General features: G+C 46.9%; 1 protein-coding gene across 3 annotated transcripts in view; it reads right to left on the bottom strand.

Moving 5' to 3' along the window:
• LOC144931681 (nuclear receptor coactivator 2-like) overlaps positions 1–20,612 on the bottom strand; it is a 96,898-nt gene that overhangs the window by 5,976 nt on the left and 70,310 nt on the right. Inside the window, exons 11-22 of one of the 3 annotated variants that reach the window (XM_078855826.1) lie at positions 18,461–20,081; positions 17,480–17,833; positions 16,299–16,476; positions 12,889–13,134; positions 10,609–10,732; positions 10,081–10,246; positions 7,598–7,966; positions 5,257–5,355; positions 3,797–4,379; positions 2,996–3,440; positions 1,909–2,182; positions 279–368 (exon numbers count right to left, since the gene is read on the bottom strand). In XM_078855826.1, the coding sequence (XP_078711952.1) occupies positions 279–368; positions 1,909–2,182; positions 2,996–3,440; positions 3,797–4,379; positions 5,257–5,355; positions 7,598–7,966; positions 10,081–10,246; positions 10,609–10,732; positions 12,889–13,134; positions 16,299–16,476; positions 17,480–17,833; positions 18,461–20,081 (4,549 nt within the window). Of the gene's footprint in view, positions 1–278; positions 369–1,908; positions 2,183–2,995; positions 3,441–3,796; positions 4,380–5,256; positions 5,356–7,597; positions 7,967–10,080; positions 10,247–10,608; positions 10,733–12,888; positions 13,135–16,298; positions 16,477–17,479; positions 17,837–18,460; positions 20,082–20,612 lie in introns of all 3 variants that reach the window. The other 2 variants (XM_078855827.1, XM_078855825.1) reach the window with 2 other exon arrangements.

Raw genomic sequence — 20,612 nt, forward strand, 5'->3', positions numbered from 1 at the left:
TTGTTAGAGATGTACATACATTGAACTAATTAAAGGTATTATATCTCTATCGTGTTTTCGTTTAATCTTTAGCCCTAAGGGTTACCATTTTGAATTGCCAAATATTATCCTTTTAGCTACTTTCAAATTCCCAATGCTTGCTATAACATCTTCAAATATCTGTGTGATGTGATTTTTTTCCTAAATATCGAGTGACAGCTATTCGTGACTCTCCTCTGTTAGCCATAACAAAATAAAGTGTGAGTTGCTTGTTATTTAATAAATCGGAGAATTCCCACCTGTGAATTCTCATTCCCAGACTTCATACCGTCAGAAGATCCCAGTCGGTTTCTGAATAAGGGGGACGCTTGCATACCTCGATCTATAACCTGCAATGAAAATGTTCCCAAAAGATTCAGCACATTTTTAGTCCATCAAGCAAGATTCTTACTCACTTGGAGCTCATCTATTCATATTCCTCAGCCAATGGAAAGACAAAAGCACATTTTGGTAGTGGAATTTTTACCATATTTGACTCATTACAAAGTGGTATTCATTTTATTGACTCCAGAGGGATGAAGGGCTGAGATGATTGTGACCCAGATTTTAAATGACAACTTGACAATTGTGGGTTATTACAAAACTATAGTTACTAAAAGTGCACGATGCTTAAAATGTCAGACATGTTCATGTTATGTACAAAAACGCGACCGAAACGTCGTGTTTTCTTTTATTATTTCTTCTATCTACGTGACTTTACCGAAAGAACCAGAGAGTATAAGTAACATAGCACAACCACACACAAGCAGAGGATATTTACCGCTAATTGCGAATAATATCTTCTAAACATAACATGGGAAATACATTTGCAGCTTTGAACACGTGTACATTGATCGCAGTACCTAGAGGTGGTGTGCCTGTGTTTGAGTCAAGAGTACTAAGGATTGTTCATATGTCTGGAGCATGTCCTTTCTTTTATATAAACATTGTATTCGAGGAATCGTCTGCCTCCCACAGACCAGCAGGGGGTGCATCAGTAAAATTGAGCCGAGTTCTTTGCACACACGCCAAGTAAAATGGGTTCAACCACACATTGTATCAACGTGATTTCACCAGGATTTCCTTACTGTATGCAAAATATTCCCTTGTGGCAGATTTGCCCATAACGAACTCATGATAGCTGCTCTTATAGGTATGTGGTGTTTTTCAACTCCTGGCACTTCCAGAGTGCCTCTCAGCTGGGTACTAAGCGGACGCAGCTATGCTTGGCGTTGCAGTTCAAGAGATAGGGTTCGTTGCTGATGGCATTAGTGTAACATGCAAGTCTATATACAATTCACATACATTGAAGCAAAAAAATCAAAGAAAGTAACCGTGAATACACCTACATTAGTGTTAGATAGTGGTCCTTATACACGGACCTTTTTGCAACGGTGTACATTTTACAGTCCTATGGCAAGGAGCGGTTTTTACATTTTATGCTGAACTTTATTCGCACCGTACGGATGACTAAATGTGAAGTGGCTATAGTTTTACTGATAATTGAGATAATGTAGGGGCAGAGTCAACCCTGGTTCAGACTGGCTACCTACATCATCATTGGGACTTGGCCCAGTCGTAATCAATGTTCTAAAACAAAAAGTGTGGTGGAACTCCTGTTTTAAGCCCTGAACCAGTGGTGGAAATTACACATTCCTATGATGGATGCAATTCATTGTACAGGACAACCACCATTGACTTTCCACAAAGCAGTACTAATTGTATTAAGCCCAGAAGGATGAAAGGCCAAGTCGACACCTGATCCGTATTTGAACTTGCAGCCATCCGGTTACGTGCTCTCCCCACTGCATGAACACGAAAAGAGCAGTCACACCACTGTGCATAAATGTGTAGCTGTGGATAGTGGATGCCAATCATCTTGATGTGCACCTGCTCAGGAGGCAGCGAGGATGTGCTGCTCATGGACGAGGTGCCGATGTGCGGGGGTGGCTGCTCCATGCTGCTTGCGCTTGACGTGCCGCAGTCTCCTGGCACAGTACCCCTCACCGAGCCAACGTAGATTCCGGCACCTTCCTGCTGCTGTTGCTGCTGCTGTTGCTGCTGTTGCTGCTGCTGTTGCTGCTGCTGCTGTTGCTGCTGCTGCTGCTGTTGCTGCTGTTGCTGCATGAACTGCTGCGGTGATGCTTGACGGAAGGGACCTCCCCTACGGCACACAGAAAACGAGGGAATAATTGTTTTAACACACTTGCCCAATAAAGCCTCACTGGGTCCTGTTAAAGTAAAGAGGCAGATCTCTTAGAGCTCTCCGTCACTGTGATTTTTCACAAATTACATTAAAGATGAGTTTTTTTTTACGGGCAAGCTAGCTGGCACAGCAATTAGAGTGCGCAGTTTTCAGTTTTAAGATTTTGAGTTCAAATTCCAAACTCGCCCCTTCATTCCACTCGAGTCAATGGAATGTCAAAACTCAACAATGTTCACGATTGGAATTGTTTTGCTCTGAAATGACATTGCTAAAAAAAATCATAACGATTACTTCAGACGTTTTAGCAAACTATATACAGTAAAACCTTGGATTGCCAGTAACTTGGTCTGCGAGTGTTTTGCAAGACGAGAAATTTTTTTAAATAAATATTAATTTGATAAACGAGCGAGGTCTTGCAATATGAATAGTACGTGTATACGCTTTGTCTGCCGAACGTCACGTGATCACAATTGATATACGAGTGCTTTGATATACGAGTGCTTTGGATTACAAGCACATTTCCGGAACGAATTATGCTCGCAATCCAAGGTTTTACTGTACGTTACATTAATTTTTTCAACCACTGAATGACCATGGGTACGGCCATTACAAACTATATGTAGTGTTTACTCACCACCCTCAACGTGACATTGCCTATTCCTTGTGCAACATACCATTTTTCATGTACCAGGTTCCGATTCGTGCAACTTTATTCCACGTACAACTGTCCAATGGGCAAACGTCACACAGCACGCAGCCACCACCGCTCACCTGCTGGAGCCCATGCCGCCAACCATGTTGCTGCCCATGGCTCCCTGAGCCACTGCGCCAATGGCCCCAGCCATGCTGTTTCCAGCACCCATGCCGTGACCCACACCGGGCCCCATGCCATGCGACATGCCGGGTCCCATGTTTTGCCCCATGCTGGAAACCATTGTCTGAGCCATGTTTTGCCCCATGCTCGCCGTTATGCTCTGTGCCATGTTTGGCACCATGTTCTGGCCCATGCCGGATCCCATGCTGGCCCTCATGTTGGCTGCCACGTTGGGACTGATGCTGTGTGCCATCGTCTGCGGCCACGCGTTCATGTCAGGGTTTGGCGAGTAACGGGAGCCCCCCTGAGAGGGAGCGACGAGTGGGCTCATGGCTGGGGACAGCAGCGGGCTGTGAGGGTTGCCCAAAACTCCGAAGCCAGGCTCTGCTTGCTGACCCACTCCTGGACACAGACACATACATTTATAAGCTATAAATGTAACTCTTTTATTTGCATAAATGTATCCAGATATATTTGTAACGTTAAGCAATGTAACAATGTATTATATACAGATTTCATTTTCTCTATCCAACTGATTAAAATGTTACAATCGGCAAAATTAAACCTATTTAACACTGGTATAAAGAGAGCACCTTCAGTGCAGGGTTTAACTGCTGAAAGAACCCTTTTGTATAATTTAATTGGCAGATCACATTTGGTAGCAGGTGGCGAATATGTCACTAGTGAATAATCAATGGTGGCAAAATAAAATAAAATGTTATACACCAACAACATCAAATGCATTACAGGACTCCTACCTGTGGAAGGAAATTGGAACACGTTCTGGCTCATCTGTGGGCTGGCGATGGGTGCGTACTGCCCGCCGGGGTTTCCCATCATGCCGCGGGCTGCCTGCGTCGTGGCCGCCCCTCTCAGCGCGCCGTGACCGCCCGCCTGTGGCGTGGCCGACGGCGACAGCGGAGGGAAGGGGCTCGTGGATGGCGGTGGCACCGGCTGTGTGTTCCCCACGCTGCCAGGCATCCCCCCCCCTGCGCCCGCCACGCCGGCACCCCCCGCGCCAGCCGCGGCCGCTGCTGCCGCCGCCGCCGCGGCGTACGCAGCGGAGTAGGCAAACTGCTGCGAGCTGGGGGGCTGCTGCATGCGGGCTCCCACGTGGCTCGGGATGGCGCCAGGCCCCACGGCGCCAGCGCCCGTGCCCATGCCACCCATGCCCCCCTGCATGCCCGCCATGCTCCCGACGGGGCCGGCTATGCTGCCTGGAGGAGCACCGAAGCCCTGCTGCCGCAGCATCATGGCGCGCTGCATCAGCTGCTTCTGCCGCAGCTGCTGGTTGAGCAGCTCGCGGCGCCGCTGGGCCACCATCTGGGCGTTCAGCGTTCCCTGCAATCATCCAAGGCGTTTGTTTAATCACTTGCTCATTATATGTATCCGTATGGAATTCAATTCCAAGCCAGGCATGTTGGCGTAATAATTGTTGATGGATCGTTCAGATTCTGGGTGATGGATGCTCCAAAACCCGCTGGGATGCGAGGTGGCCAAAATAATTATCTGTGCTGATTTTTCCTTGTTTCTGAATTGTCTCATACAGGGGGTTTCTCTGGGTACTCCAGTTTACTCTACAAAGCACTCCTTTAAAAGTGGCTAAATGTTCAAATGCACGACCCTCCTAAAAGTAACCGAGTGTGGCTGAACTGCATGAATTACATTTACTTCCTTTTCATTTAATCTCTTAAGATAGAGCAAATGCTATATGCTGAAGATCCATGAAGGGGCTCTGTCTCATAAAACGTTGCACTTACTTTTAGGGAGTTCGACTCAAAGTGCAGTTAGGTGTGGTTTTGTTTACTTATGAATAACATTGACATGGCGTTACGTATGCTGCATAGGTATTTGGCCATGTCACATAGGTACGCAATATTGAATGCATCACAGTATGAGTCAGTGTTAGAGAATGGAAAGCAAGGGTGACCAGCACTTTGAATACATTGTGGACACAAATGCAATTCTTGACATTGAAATGTGATCAACTGTGACATCAGTGAAAAATAGCGTATTTGTACATTGTATTCTAAATTAATGTTCATTACTCATTAAAGTAAATGATGTTCGCGCAAAAAAGTGTTTTGCCGAGGGCATTTTTTGCCTTCGGCTTCAAACATAAGGCTGGCTATTGGCTGGAAACCATGGAGTGAGCTATTTCAGGAGCAGTCGTGTTGATCTGGAGGGGTTTGTGAAATGTACGTCTTGTTCCTTTTACCTGTCCTGATTGTGGGGGCATAGCATTCCTCATTGCCGGGTTCATAGCTGCAGCAACACCGTATTGGCTCATCATCGCTTGCCGGTTCTGATTGATGATCTGAAAGACACCATGTACTTACTTGCATCCATTTCAAAAGTAAATGAGTTCATCGCTGCGGCATCTATCAAAGCTGAATTTATATATTTGTAGTTCACCAAAAAACCTTCAATACAGTACTTACAGAGATTAATAGTAATGCATTCATAAGCACTCTTGAAACAATTTATCATTAACATGTGTACCGTACCGTCATTCTGTGAGTACAATAAGGTTGTGGATTTTTTTTTTATCATCACAAATCACACGTGTATTTATTCGCTAGTTTTGGTGCAGCATTTTCTGAGGTGGGAAAGTTTGGATTCAAACTGGCAAACACTGAACTCCAAGGCACACATACTGCCCATGCACAAACCCATATGCTTGCCAGCATTGGGGTTTGGTTGGTCTGAGTTATGGTCAGGCCTCTTCCCTCATGATATACTGCAAAGTGACAAGTGCGATGGCAAAAGCTAAAACCCCCGCCCCTTGCCCATATTAAAAAAGAAACCCTCCAAAGCCAACCTCCAAGCAGCCATATTACATTTACAGTAAACTTTATTCGTTTTGACAATGTAATGGGGTCATTGCAAAGCATGCAATGCATAAAAAACTCCTAAGTGAAACATGTGCGCAGCCTACAAATATATATAAAAAATACATTTACTATTTCAAACCAAATAGGATTCATAGCTTACAATTTGTGTTTTGTCATGGACAATTTGAGCAACAGTAAAATGAACTGGCAATGGTGTCCTTTACAACCTGCAAAATTTACGTTCGGTGCAAATCTAATTTGAAATGCTGAAGTTGTGAGCGACACAAGCAGATGTTTACAGTACATCACGTGCCCTTCTGCTGCGCCTGCAACACCATGGGTTAACACGTTTATTATAACACCCCAACAGGGTAACTGCATAAACGTACGGAATAACGACATAGGTGGTGACTACCACGACTAACTCACCCCACAACGGGGTAACTACATAACCGGGTCAGTCAGTAACGTACTGCCTGACCCGCGAAGCCGATCGTGACGACCGAAGAGCGAAGACCGAAGAGACGTAGCACAGCGGGTTGATTCCAGAAGACCACCGGGTGGCATCGCTCCGCCTTCGGCCACGCCCCCTCCTGGATCTTACCAGAAGGTTCTCGACCGAGCACCATGTGTCCCTCAAGCCATCCTTTGGGCCCCCTCGCTACCCTGTCCCGGTCACGTGCCCTCTCGGGTTAACCCAGACTGTCACGTCCTCACTTGCTCTCTCTCTGACCGTCACCAGAACCATGCCCCCTAGGGCCCGCTTCCTTGCCATATCTACTCTGGTGCCAGAGAGAGGCTCAGGACACACAGTTCCACTCTTGAGACAGTAGCTGGCGCTGAACGCCATAGTGACTCCATTTACGTCACTACACATGTAATGTCTAGTACATATACTGCACTGTTAACCCGCACCTCCGATGAGCACGGTTGGCTAATTACGGTGCGAAGGAAGTTTAACATACATACATACATAACCCACGGTGGTGCAGGCACAATAGTAGCATGGCACGCTATCCCACAAATAGTCACAACTGACGTGCAGAATTTTGTTGCGCTGTGTGAATAGAATATTGATATTTTTATAAATATTTGTCCACTAAATAAGTATCGTGCTTATCAAACACTAAATCGCATACATTGGCACAACACAAGAGACATAAATAGCAGATAAATAGCAGTTCCCTTTTAATGTGACTCCTTCACACTTAAATAATAAATACATTCATGCAATACGTTAATTTGCTTTGAGGTTTATAATCAACTTTCAGGTCACACGCATGTTAGGGCTATTTTATCAGGACTGACAAGATCAGCTCATGATGCGAGTGAACCCGCCTTGCTCTGGGCTTGTCTCTGGAGCCACACTTTAAGTCCACCGCTTGCAGCCGAGCTAGCTTACATCCTTCTGGGAGAACTTGAGATGCACCGCCACCCCCCTCTGCCGCCCCCTCCCCCCAAATATGAGACAACCATGAACTCAGCATCAACTTAGCTACTGACATTGGTGGAAACACGAGGTGCGCAAAGAGAAATCTGTGAAACTACGAATTTATGGACACCTTATCAGCAAACCTTGAGGTTGTCAATAAAAGGCCATGACAAGCATGTGCACCTTGTGAGATATCCCAGACAAACAGATGAGTAAGCGATTGGACGCGGATGAAGATGAATGAGGACAGAGAGAAGTGGAGATGAGGACAATGGCAAGCGCTCGGTACGTACCTGCTGCTGGCCCTGCAGACGTTGCTGGAGCTGCAGCCGCAGCTGGTTGGGCTGCGGCGGTGCTGCCTGTACAGATGCCATCGCCCGCGGGGGCCTCACCATGGCCACCATGCCCTGCCTGGTTGGCACGGCGCCCATGCGGAGCGGCTGCTGGGCAGGGTAGAGGCCACGTTGCGAGCCCATGGGGCCGTAGGGGCCGCAGGGCTGCCCCGGAACCTGGCCGTAAAGGCCAGGTGAGGGCCCGGGGCCTTGCATTTGGCCGCCGGGGTACGGCTGGCCGTACATCACCTTTTGCTCCATCATCATGCCGACTGGCAGCACGTGCTCTTGGCTCACGAACAGCGACTGCGAGAACGCCAGGGTGCCACTCTGCCAAAGTTTTGACAACCGTGAGGCAATGGTTAGGAAGGGATAAACATTTCTTTTTGTTTCCATGTGGGCTGACCACTGGCCAGAAAAGCGTGTCATCCACCGTTGTTGACATCAATAACGACTGGCTCAAGACATTTGGCCGGAACAGAAACAGGCGGTGTTCTGATGCTTCATATTACTGATGTATGGGGAAGCACTTTTTAAAAAGCTCATATGGAAATGAGCCGCAATGCTTATGGGAACACCAGAAGCCATTTAAGTTTGTGCTCTTGGAATAAACAAAAATGCAACACAGCAGTATAGCAATCTAGTCTGAACTCTGGTAGCTAATGTGAAACGCTTTATGTGCATACGGCAGCCGCAGGCACCCAATATGTTTGCTTACACTCGCACTGTGTCCATTAAAACAACAAGGTCTACCCTTCGGCTGAACTTGACTAAACAAGAACATGTTTCGCTCATACTTGGTTTTGTTTTCCTTTGCAGCACTGTGTTTTTGTTCGATTCTGAAAACTGCAGCAGAGACTTCATAAATGCGTAGCAATGTGTGGCAGTTGACATTACGGAAAGTTAAACAAATATGCCAACCTGCCAAGAATGCTTTCATCAATCCCAACCAGAGTGAAATTTTTTTTAAATAAGTTCTGCAAATATAAATGATACATTATTAATCCTTGTACCAACTCAACTACTTTGTGAATCACCTGGTAAATGTCCGTTTCTGAAGCTGTGTGGATAAAAGTCTCTTTTTTCAATCTCAGGAAAATGTTCATGAAAGAAGCTGCCATATAAATTACATGTCCGTCCTATACAGTTTTATTTGTGGGAGATTGTAAAACATTGTTCATGGCGGTCTCCTGCTCACCGGGTGGAACCGCAGCTGCGACACCTGGTTCCATCGGCTATACTTCGCTTTGCCGCCAACTCCACGTGCCGTGTGCTCGTAATAAAATAAATGTTATACTCGGTGGCTGAGCGCCAAACAAACTACGCAGCTTGGCCGCGAAACATGTTTATAGACAATCTATGTTATTACTTTAATCAATGGAATTAAGTTTGAAACTACCCCGACACTAAGACTTCACACTTAGTAATCTACCTACACAGGAGCTCAAACCAGAGCCCTGCACTGCCCTGCCGCGCGAACCCAGAACAGCACTGAGGAGGATGGGCAGGAAGGTCTGTGTGGGAAGTTCGGGACCGCCCACTCTGTCCCAAGGGGCGTGGCATGGGCGGTCCCTCCCCCCTCCTGCCCATTACATGGAAAGAATGCCTCAAAGTGTTTAATTATTTCAAAATATTAACACATATTAGTGATTGTCTGGGTTCTGTGCTGCAGCACAGGAAAAAGTTACGTACGGACTCTGAGCCAGGATGATACACACTATGAAGGTAATACAGTAGAACCTCGGAGATCGAACACACCAGAACTCGAACAAAACTGTGTTCGAACAATATTTCCGAACATTTTTTGCCCCGGAAACCGAACGAAATTCGGAGGTCGAATGGGCAATCGCGACTTGAAAGAACCTGTATGGCTGAAACGCGTATGGCCAGCGTGCATGGTTTTACCACCTCCTCCTCCTCACCACCTTCCACTCAAGCCATCAACTCTCCTTACTACAGGTAAAGTGAAGTTCAATGTTCATTAATTTCATTTATTCCATATATTTATTAATTTATTGTGTTTCTTGTTTTTTTGTATGATTTTATGCATGTAATTGCTGTAAACTTCGTGTAAAAATGCTTTATAATGAGAGATTTCTTGCGTCTGAAACCAATTAATTTCATTTACATTCATTCTTATGGGGAAAATTAATTCGGTGTTCGAATGGCCTTCTGGAACGAATTAAGTTCGATCTCCTGGGTACCACTGTACATTCCATACACAATGATTATGCGAGGTGGGTAGCGAAACGCTTCTCCATGCGATGCCAGAAGAAGTTTCGTGGTGCCACCTTTCGGAATCCTTTGATTAACATTACACGAAGCAATAGGTGAACGATTCAACTCTCATTGAATTATCTACCACACGCGGCTTCCTATAAATGGTTTGCAACGGCAACGAGGTGCAATAGGGGGGGTCGCCACTGCTCCAGGAGCATCATCACCTGCACAAGCTTGTCGATGCCCAGTGCCTTATCGAGCTCCGCCAGCTCCTGCTCATCCGTGCTGTTGAGCAGCGAGTCCAGCTGCTCCAGGAGGGCCTTCTCGTCGTTCTGAGACTCGGGTCTAACCGGCGTGCACAGCAGCTCGTCCAGAGAACCAAATGCTTGGCTGAAGAGAAACAAGACAAGATTGCGCGGATTGCTTCTGCTGCGTTCTTCAACTCCACTGAAGCCGGTTAGACAATACAAATGGTTTCTCTGGTACCAAACAAGGGGTTCGTCTCATACTAGAGAATACAACATTTAAATGTTAGTTTTCATGATGGAGATAAACGAAGATAAAAAAAATGAGGTTCATGCACAGCAAGAATGACTATCAAATAATGTTCTAGAATTCAGCCTTATCCATCAAACATCCCTTTATCGACGGGGGGGGGGATTAATGTCCCAGTGAGCTGGTTTACCAGGGCAAAGAAACTTCAAGCGAGTGGATAGGAACACACGGGCGTGGGAAGTATTTGAGTGTGATACCTGTTGTGGTTTGCAAGGGGAGTGCTGCCCATCATACTGTCCATCCAGGGGCTGTGTGGACCACCTCCAATGGATGCACCTGGGAACTGTGGACTGCCCATGCTCATGTCCATATCAACCGGGCCTGGAAGGCACAAGAACAACCGCCATTTGCCTCTGAGTGGCGGTGACATCACCACGGCGCTTGTGCCAGGCTATGCACATGTTAAGGCCACGTAACTTGTCGAACGCCCACTGGCAGGTGGTCACGGGATAGACCCAGGTGCCATGGGTTGACTGACTGAGATGACTGGCCGATGCACCAACTTTGTCCCCTACTGTGCCAACTTGCTGTGTTTTAGCCACCTGGCGCTCCGCTCTCCTCTGCCCTCCATTGTTGCTGGAGGGTGACTGTCTCCAACTGGCCAGAAGCGTCCTTCACGAGCCTCCTTCACAGAGGCCAATCTTGACACCGCTGGTACCAGTCAATGGCAAGTCCACTCAGCTCCACATCCTCCATGTCTTCTCTAAGCCTATGCCATGCCCAATGGGACTTTGTCCAGGTCTTTCAAGGATTTGTGAGCTCCTCACACAATGCAGCCTGGTTAAACTCAGGATGGATCGTAGGCAGGCCAGTCTAAATGTTTTTAACCGGTGAAGATGTTCCATTAGGGGGGTCCACGTTTCGCAAGCATAGAGAATAGAGAGCATGACCGTAGCCGAGAAGACCCGAAGCTTTGTGTGGAGCGACAGATCGGGTAGCTTCCACACAGCGTTATACAGCCGATGAAAAGATAATGCCGTTCGACTGATTTGGAGTGAAACCTCTGATTTCAAGCCGGTGCCAGTGATGAGCATACTGCCCAGGTATGGAAAACTCTCCACTCTCTTCACAACTGCCCCATCACAAATTGGGAGTTGTCGGGGTAGAGTGTCCTATTGTACAAAATACCCAGGCAAGGTGCTTAAGTTTTGGTAGGGCTGATGGTTAGGCCCCACCTCTTCGTGGCACGCTCGAGGTTCAGCAGCAGCACCTCCAACTCTTCTGAGTGAGCAACAACTCCAGATCATCGGCATACATAACAAAGTTGACCAATAGGGAGCCATCCCTTGACCACACCAGGGCATCGATCAGCCTCCCATTGTATCTGTACCAGATAGAACTACATGGTCGAAATAGAGGACATCCCTGTCGCACCCCAAGGTGAACAGGGAATGGCTATAACTCCCGGCCACGTAGTTGTACCCGGCCCTGCTCACCATCATGAAGGTCCTTAATGATTGTGAGCAGAGTCAGGGACCCCAAAAGCACGAATAACAACCCAGAGCCCAGGCCTACTAATGGTATCATAGACCTTGACTACTTTTATAAAGCAGAGATGTAAGTCCTGTTGGAATTCCCAACACCTCTGCTGTAGCAAATTGACATAAAATATGGCATCTCTGCCATATTTATTTCCTGAAACCACATTGGGGCTCCGCAAAAGCCTCTCCTCAGCGTGCCTGGCAAGGCGATGTTGAATAACCCTTACCAGGACCTTTCCCGGCACACTGAGGAGGGAGATGCCCTTGTAGTTGTTACAGTCTGTGCGGTCCCCCTTCTTAAAAAAGGGGATGACAACGGCATCCTTCCAATCCTGTGGAACCCGTCCAGTGGTACAGACTGTTATTATGATGTCATGTAGGACAGTCTACGCATAAATGCCACCCTCCCTCAGCATTTCACTTAGGAGATCATCTCTGCCCGATGCTTTTCCTGGTCTCAGACTCTGAATCACCTTCTGTACTTCCCCAAAAGATGGCACTTCAGCCAGCCACTCACAGGGGGTGACTACTTGTTCCAATATTTGAGGCATGGCAGCACACATTCATACACACAGCGTGGTCTCATCACAAGTGGTCCATTAAGGTCCTGCGATTTAACATTTACGATGAAATGTCATCATCACGAACAATGTTGGAATGATGATACAAAAAGTCAAGCATTTTTCGTTTGCGAAAGTTTTAGATGTTGTTATCTTTTTTTTTGTGATTGCATTCAAGTCATACCTTACATGCATGATAATTGTGTGGCCTCAATAGCCTCTCGTTAATAAAAAGTATAAAATGTAACTGCAATCTGATTAATTGGAAGGTAGTGCTCGGTGCACAGCAAACTATGCATTCAATGGAATTCGGAATTAAATGCATGCATGTGGATAAACCTAAACACAGGAGACATCCGGGCCTTCAACACTTCAGAGTTCAAACACGAGGTGGGCCAACTCCATCACTTCAAAAGAGCAGCCAGGAAGGGCATACCAATGTTCATGATGGACTGCTGCTGCTGATGCTGCTGCTGCTGCTGATGCTGCAGGATGGCTCTGGGTGTCGGTTGGCTGCTGGGCCGCATGACCAGCGGAGGGGTGGGGTTCCTCACGATGCCGGCCGACAAGGGGCTGTAAGCCGGCCCAGGCTGGGACAGTGCGGGGCTGCTCGAGCCGGCCACAGGGGGGCTCTGTTGGCTCCATGCGTCCTCTGCACGCATCATCCGGTTATCGAGCGCGCCTACCGGGTGGAAATGGAAACCAGACAAAGAGGCAAGGATAGAAGGATATAATAATTAATTATTTTTCCGCGAGTAATGCAGATGGCAAGTGGCGCTGCTGGCACAGTCGCGGAAAGTGGTTCAATCTCTGTGCAGGGGGAGGGGGGGCAATCAATAGAATGCTCTTAGCGAGGAAGTTGGAATGTTAGCTTAACCTGCCAATCATTTCTAACGCAAGGCATTGGCAGCACAGGGTTTCACTTATAGGTGCTCATCAGGCTCAAGTGGAGTTTGCATCGTGCACCAGCGTCAGGCGGAGCTCAGTGAATGGCCAATCATTTTTTAAGACAATTCTGATTTTCTACCGTTGATTTTGTTGTGGACAGCTCTGCCTCGCCCACACTGGCGCTGTGCACAGGCAACTCTGGCAGTAAACACGCGTGAAAGCAAACTTCAATTTTAATTTCATCCACTTTGTGAATTCACAGCATGGCTACAGGCTCTCACTGGAAGTTTAGAGGGAAGTCAAAGTGACATGCTGGCAAAGTTAAAAAGCACCGAATGCTCTTGGTGTGTCACTTCTGTTTGTATGTCTGAATAGTTCTAAATTCGGCGTGACAAAAGATGACACAAATTATAACATTTGTCTCTATATTTTGTGGCCCTGTGGGGGGCTCACAGAAAGACAAAGTCAAGGGTGTAAAGCAATGTAACCCTGCCAATAACTCAGGCATATAAATAGATAAGTGAGGAGATAAGATTTATAATAAGGATATGAGCTCAAATCCAACTCACATTTCCTTTCAGGCAATACACTTCACTGCATTTTCACTTGCACTGCAGGGTTTCCACACACATATAAATCTAATCAACATTTTCATAATGGCTAATAGATCCTGATGAGCATAAATAGCTGTGCAGGTTGATCCACTGCACTGGCTGGGGCAGATTTTTGTGTTTCAGGACATTCCTTTCCAGAAGTTTAGGCAATAAATGTAATTTTGTTTCCATCGCACCATGCATATTACGAGGTTATTCTTCTGTGCCTGCATACCTTAGGATTCATTTTTAAGACTTTGATAAATCATATCACAAATATAATTCTGTGTGACCATTGGAATTTGCTGTTTGCTGTACTTATTCAAACCCAGGAATCTGTTGGAGACTTCTTGTCTCAATGGGGTCTCATTTGATCATATATAGGGCATTCCATATCAACCAAATCTGCTGCTCTTATATGATTAATTCATCCCAGACATATATTTTTCATACTCCAATGTGTTTTAGTGAGTTTAATAGAATACATGCACGCATATAAAGACTAGGGCTTATAAACAAATTTAACAAAAGCAGAACAAAACTTGGCACATTTATTAATGTGGACACGAAGCCTGACCAATTAAGTTCATATTTGGCTGGGGTCTATTTAAATACTTTCCCACTTGAAGAATTCCATGCCTCAGACTCCCAACAGGTACCAGTGGTATGCATGGCAATACAAGCAGATGATTAGTAACAGATGGGTCTCGACAAAATGCACATAACGCAGAGCGTGTGTAGGATCATTTAAATGAAAATAACTTAAAAAATTAACAGCCGCACATACAAACAACAATATACCTAGAAATTTCCTGAACACTCAACTTGACACTATAAATTATTTTCACAAATATAGAAAAAAATCAATTTGACATTGTACCATCATATCACACTGGTGGCTCATGAAGGGCACCGAGACAGCTGGAGCAAAATGTACAGACTGGGAAGAAACTGCTGCAGCGATATTTATTTATTTCACGTGCACTCAAAGTACCAAATTAATATTTGTCATGTGGCTTTAACATCTACGCCTCGACACGAACTCGGCAGTCGAGCGAAGGAGTGCTCATTCGCAGGACCAAATGGGAGATTATGCAACGGAATAAGCGGCAGTAAGATGAGACAAAAGCTGCACAAGACCGGGTAGATTGGTGGTATAAGCAAAAAGTAGATTTACTATCTACACAAAGAGGTTATTATTTCCATATTCATCAAAGGCGTTCACGTCTAAAAAAATATTTTCAGATTGCAGATTCAGAGAGGATGTCCTGGTTATACTAAGATGTGTTATTTAACATTAAACTGTTTTCAGTATGCAAGTTTCAAATGAGAACAACTCTGGTTTAGACTAAGACAAATTGCCTTCTGTTATGAATGCCATTAAAAGGCAATAAATATCAAACATATATTAGACCTCGCAGGATTACAGAGCGGCTGATGCCTGCAAATGGTTGAACATGGCCAGGTTAGCTCAGTGCCATGCATATTGACCACTAGGGTATGTATCCAGCTGAAGGTGTTCTTCACGATGATGCTGATGAACAGACTAGTGACAACACGTTCCACCCTCACCTGCAGCCGAGGCCCGAGCTGCCTGTACTGACATGGTGGCATGGCCCGATGAGAAGTGAGCTGACCCATTGCCTCCATGGGGTGGCAAATTCAGCTCCATTGAGGAACCTCGGCTAAATGGAAGGCGAACATTTGCCAACTCTGGTGACCCAATTAACCCTGCAATGAGGTCAAAGAAAAAAAAACTTTGAATCAAAGCCACAACAGAGAGAGTTGCATGGCAGATCTAAGACGCATGGTCTGCTAACAAATGGGACATCTGTGTTTATCGTAAAATAAAACACGAATGTTAAAATCCAATATAATGATGATCTATAAGGTCACGGCATAAGCAATGATGAAAAGTAAGGGTGGCTGCTTCCAACAGTGGTGACATCACTGTTTATTGGCAGGGTGGAGCTAACCTACTTAGAAAACATGACAATACCCCTCTATCAATGAACAGTGCAGGACCTTGACGTCAGCCAGGACCAAAGGTGTCTATTCGTTAAGAGTGAGATGTCAGTGAAGACTGTAACAATACCATAAGCGCCAAGCAAAAAGGGCTGCAGATTTAATCGCTAGATTAGTGTCTGTGAACATGTGCATGCATGTGAAAATATTTCATTTACAGCCCAGACAGTGATATCCGCAACGCATATCTGCCACCAGAGGAAGTGAAAAATCTATGCAGGCAATTTAGAATGTTAATCGCCGAGCTTTGGCGGCAGTAATGAGTGGGTTATGCAGGTGAAAGCTGTGACAGCCTCTGATTAATTCAGCTTCACGTTGCTCTGCCAGGTGCACCACAAACCTTGTGCCACTTTCCTCGAGCCGGGGGAGTTTCCGGACATCGGGAAGGCATCGGTGAGACCGGGTGCTTTGCTGGCATCCCCGGACTCCCACTCGGTCCGCGAGAAGGGGACCTGCAGCCCGGCGTCCTCCAGCGTTTGAAGAATGCTCTCCAGTTGTTCCCGCTCGCTTCCAAACTGCTGTCACAGTTAAAGAAAATGAATATCCCAGATAAAAACAAGTCCAAAGTGAAGACGCGACTTTCAGGAGTGCCTCCCTTTTAGTAACGTCACCTTGGACTGACTTGTCGTTTCATTTAAACATGCGCTAGAGGACGCAGACGTGCATCTAGGGCACAACACCTGGTGCATGCTGGGAGCCGGGTATATTAAGCCTTTGGAGGTCGGCATATGGTGGGTATTGGTTGAATGAGGTATCAAGGGGTGAATCAAATATTTTACGGTGTATGTCTTCATTTAACAGAGCCGGTTGAGGAGGGATAAGTAGGAGAGGAGGCGGCTTTCCTGGCAGCGTATGCAGTCTGATTTCTCACTCGTTTCTTGAATCTTGCTGTAATATGGATCTCTTTTTAAGCTTGACGTCACCGTGTGAAGATACAAAGCATTAATTAGGCTTAGGGAGCACCGTTTGCTAGGACAAACATTGGTCACACATTTTAACTGCTCATAGATGTTAGAGCATATGGGATCCTCTGCACCGTGACAGATTTGTGGCGAATAAATAAAGATTTGATTACGCTGAGCTACATTAAGCTATGCAACTTTTGAAGTAAATAAAAAAAATTCTAACCAACTAATTATTATCCATTTGGCCAGGTGGTTCAGTGATTAGAGCTCAGGAATTTACATGTGTAGGTTGCGAGCTGAAATCCCAATCAGAGGTCAACTTGGCCGTACATTCCTCTTAGTGCAAACGTTTTTTTTGGAAATCACCAGTCGATGTCTTGGCCCTCTACCATAGCAATGTGGATTATTTGTGCAATCGCTTCAAACTTTTAAAAAAAGATAAGCACCTCCCCCCCCCATATTCACGCTCTGTTTGAATAGGAAACCCACTTTCAACAAGTTATATTCATACAATGGCAATCTCCCGACACGGTCATATCGGCTGTGCGGTAAAACAAGCGATGCTAAATGCACCGTTGAAGGGCGACTATGAGACACTAAAACATTCTCCGCTTACTTTTGGAGCCGGCTGGGATGGTGACGCAGCACCACCGGCCTCAGCCATCTCCTTCTCGTCTTTGTCCAAGAGGTACCGCAGGAGCACGTGGTCGTGGTCCTTCTTTTTGCCGTCGCCGTCGCCACCGCCGGGGGTTGAACCGGAGAGTGTGGAAGCAGCGGCAGCAGTGGTGGTGGTGGGAGACGTCAGGCCGGGCTCCTGCTTCACGCCGCTCTCCGCCGAGCCGATACTGCAGAGGCCTCCGGCCTGCTGTTCGGCGGGCGGCTTGTCGACACCGCCACCGCCGCGCTTGTCGCCCAGCTCCGTGGGCGGACTGCTGTCCTGGAGCAGCTTGTGGAGTATCTTGTGTCGCTCCTTCTTGACGTTAGCGGAGCCAGATATATATATAAAAAAAACGAACACGTGCGCAGACGCACGCGTGTGCAAATTGCAGGACAGCAGAGAATGACTTGCAATTGTCGCTGTTAACGAACGATTTCTGATGGATATTTCTTCAGATGTCACATAGCGCTGTGCATGTGACATTGTTTAATTGATGCACCACTGTTGAAAAGATGACTTTAGTTTGAATCAGGAATGTTGCACAGACAGTGCTTTAGCTAATGTGTCTCCGTAAAGTAATACACACGTTTATCAATAAATTTCCTTTAACAGCATTATAAATGAATCCAATCATTTAAAAAGTTGATGAAGCAAACTGCTAAATTACGTACACATTTTTTGCAGACCATGCAGGATTCATACAACCAAGAGATCAGACAAACCAGCAATTACCTTTCCAGCAGCTGATTTTTCATTGTTTACCAGTCATTTGAGGGAACATTACTTTACATACGAGACAAGATTGAGAGTGAGGAAGCGTGGTTCAAGGAGGGAAACAACAACACAGCTTGAGAAATATCAAACTCAAATAATCAAGCATAGGGCAGCGACAAAACAGGAAGGTGCCCCTATAAGGCAAGTTAAAATCCGGTGTATAACCTTTAAAGATGAGGCGGCGCTGCTGGATAGAGATGTCGAGGATGCCGTCGCCGCAGGGCAGAATTGTCCCGCCGCCGCTGCACTCTGACTCATATTCGCCAGGAGGCCAGCGGATGCTGCTGTGGTTGGCGAGGTAATCCCAAACAGAGCCTCCTTGGTAGCATCTCCAGCCGCCGATGTGGTGCTCACAAGCTCTCCACCGGAGCCGCCGTTAGTTAGCAGCTGCAGCAGCTGCGTATGCTTCTTGCTGTCCGACGCCCGGCTCGGCTCATCCGGGTCACCCGATTGCGCCTCACCTTTGCCGTCCGCCGACATATCTGACGAGCCGTCGGGAGGGTCAACGTGTCCCGACGGTGGGTCTTTGCTCCCATCCGTGCTGCCCCTCCGCTGTGTCGGGGGTATTCTTGGCTGCCCCGGGGAGCACTGGCTGGCTGGGTTCACCATCCACGGCCCTGGAGAATTCTGCGCTTTTGATAGTCTTTGACTAGGTGAGCTCTGTGGGTTCCCCGATCGCTGGCCCGGTGATGTCTGCGGGTTGCCAAACCTCTGTCCACCAGGCGAAGGACTTTGCTGGGAGTGGCTGACCCTCTGCGAGATGCCCGGGCTTGACATCCTCTGAGGAGTTGGCGAGCTCTGCTGAGGGAACTGGGTGGTGCCAGGGCCCCTCTGCTGATTGGAAGGGCTCTGCTGGGATGAGCTGGGTACCTTCTGCTGCTGGCCTGGTGAGCTCTGCTGGTTGATCTGCAGTCTCAGTGCTGGAGAAGTCTGTGGCGTGGACAAGCGTTGCTGCTGCCCGGGTGAGTTTTGACCAGAGCTGCTCGGAAGTCTGTGGCCATGACCAGAGGCCGGAGTGGGTGGAGGGGAAGACAGCGGAGAAAGAACCGAGGGGACGCACGCACCCTCGCTGAGGGCCTGAAGAGCGTTCAAGGAAGAACTCGCCGAAAAGCCGTGGCTTGTGGCTGGCGACATAGAGCTCGGATGTTGCTGAGCGGTGGATCCCGGGGAGAAGTGCCCTCCAGTTGGCATTCTAGGACTACCGACCATGACAGGGCTGCCACAGTGGTGCGGTGACATCAGGAAGCCCTGATGGTGGTGCTGCTGGTGCTGAAGCTGCTGTTGCTGAAGTTGCTGCTGCTGAAGTTGCTGCTGCTGAAGTTGAAGCTGCTGTTGTTGAAGTTGCTGCTGTTGTTGAAGTTGCTGCTGTTGTTGAAGTTGCTGCTGTTGTTGAAGTTGATGCTGTTGAAGTTTCTGCTGTTGCTGCTGTTGAAGCTGCTGCTGTTGAAGCTGCTGCTTCTGTTGAAGCTGCTGCTGTTGTTGAAGCTGCTGTTGTTGATATTGTTGCTGCTGTTGCTGGTGAACAGCTCCACCCATCCCAGGACTGGCCAGGTTGCGTGTGACACTGTTAGCCTGCATGCCGGCGGGACCGAACCTGGCTGGGTCCATGGGCGGAACACGAGAAAACTGGAACTGATCCCCCATGGGGTTCGCGTTTGCCAGAAAGGGAGGGCACTGCTGTCCCGATCCGCCCTGCTGGGCCATGTCCCTGTGAGTGGTTGGGGACATCATGGCCGGGCCTGCCATTGAATTTACACTGCTGTGACCCGTCATGTCCGCTTGTTCCCTTGTGAAGAAGAATTGGAAATAGGAAAAAAATGTAATTAAGATAAAAAGAAATGTAACGTCCAAAATATATACATGCAACAACATCTAATTATGTTTTATAGCAGTGGGATATAAGTTTTAGAAAATTGGTGAAATAAATTAAGCTCATGAAGTATGGTGACAGTCAAAAACATTCTTAACTGTTGAGACGAGGATTAGTTAATCTAGTATCAAGACTGACAGGCAGTTAATCATGACAAATAGAAAAGGTACATCTCTTGTATGAACATGAGCGTGAGAGAGAGTCAGCAATGCAGAGAATAATAGGGCAGAGCAGACAGCAGGGGCAGTACTAAACTCAGACATGCTTAGTGTTCCCAAGTTAACTTTCACTATAATCAAACATTTCCAGTCCCTTGACGCCCTCTTTCGATACAGACCATATTAAAAATTGGCAACTGTCTTCATCCGTGTCCCTGTGAACTAAGTTCTAAATGTACGTTTCCTGCATGACTGAAATTTGTGCAAGCGTGGCAGAATGCCAACCTCA

The sequence above is a fragment of the Lampetra fluviatilis genome, chromosome 4, assembly GCF_964198595.1.
Source record: "Lampetra fluviatilis chromosome 4, kcLamFluv1.1, whole genome shotgun sequence".
Lineage (NCBI taxonomy): Eukaryota > Metazoa > Chordata > Hyperoartia > Petromyzontiformes > Petromyzontidae > Lampetra > Lampetra fluviatilis.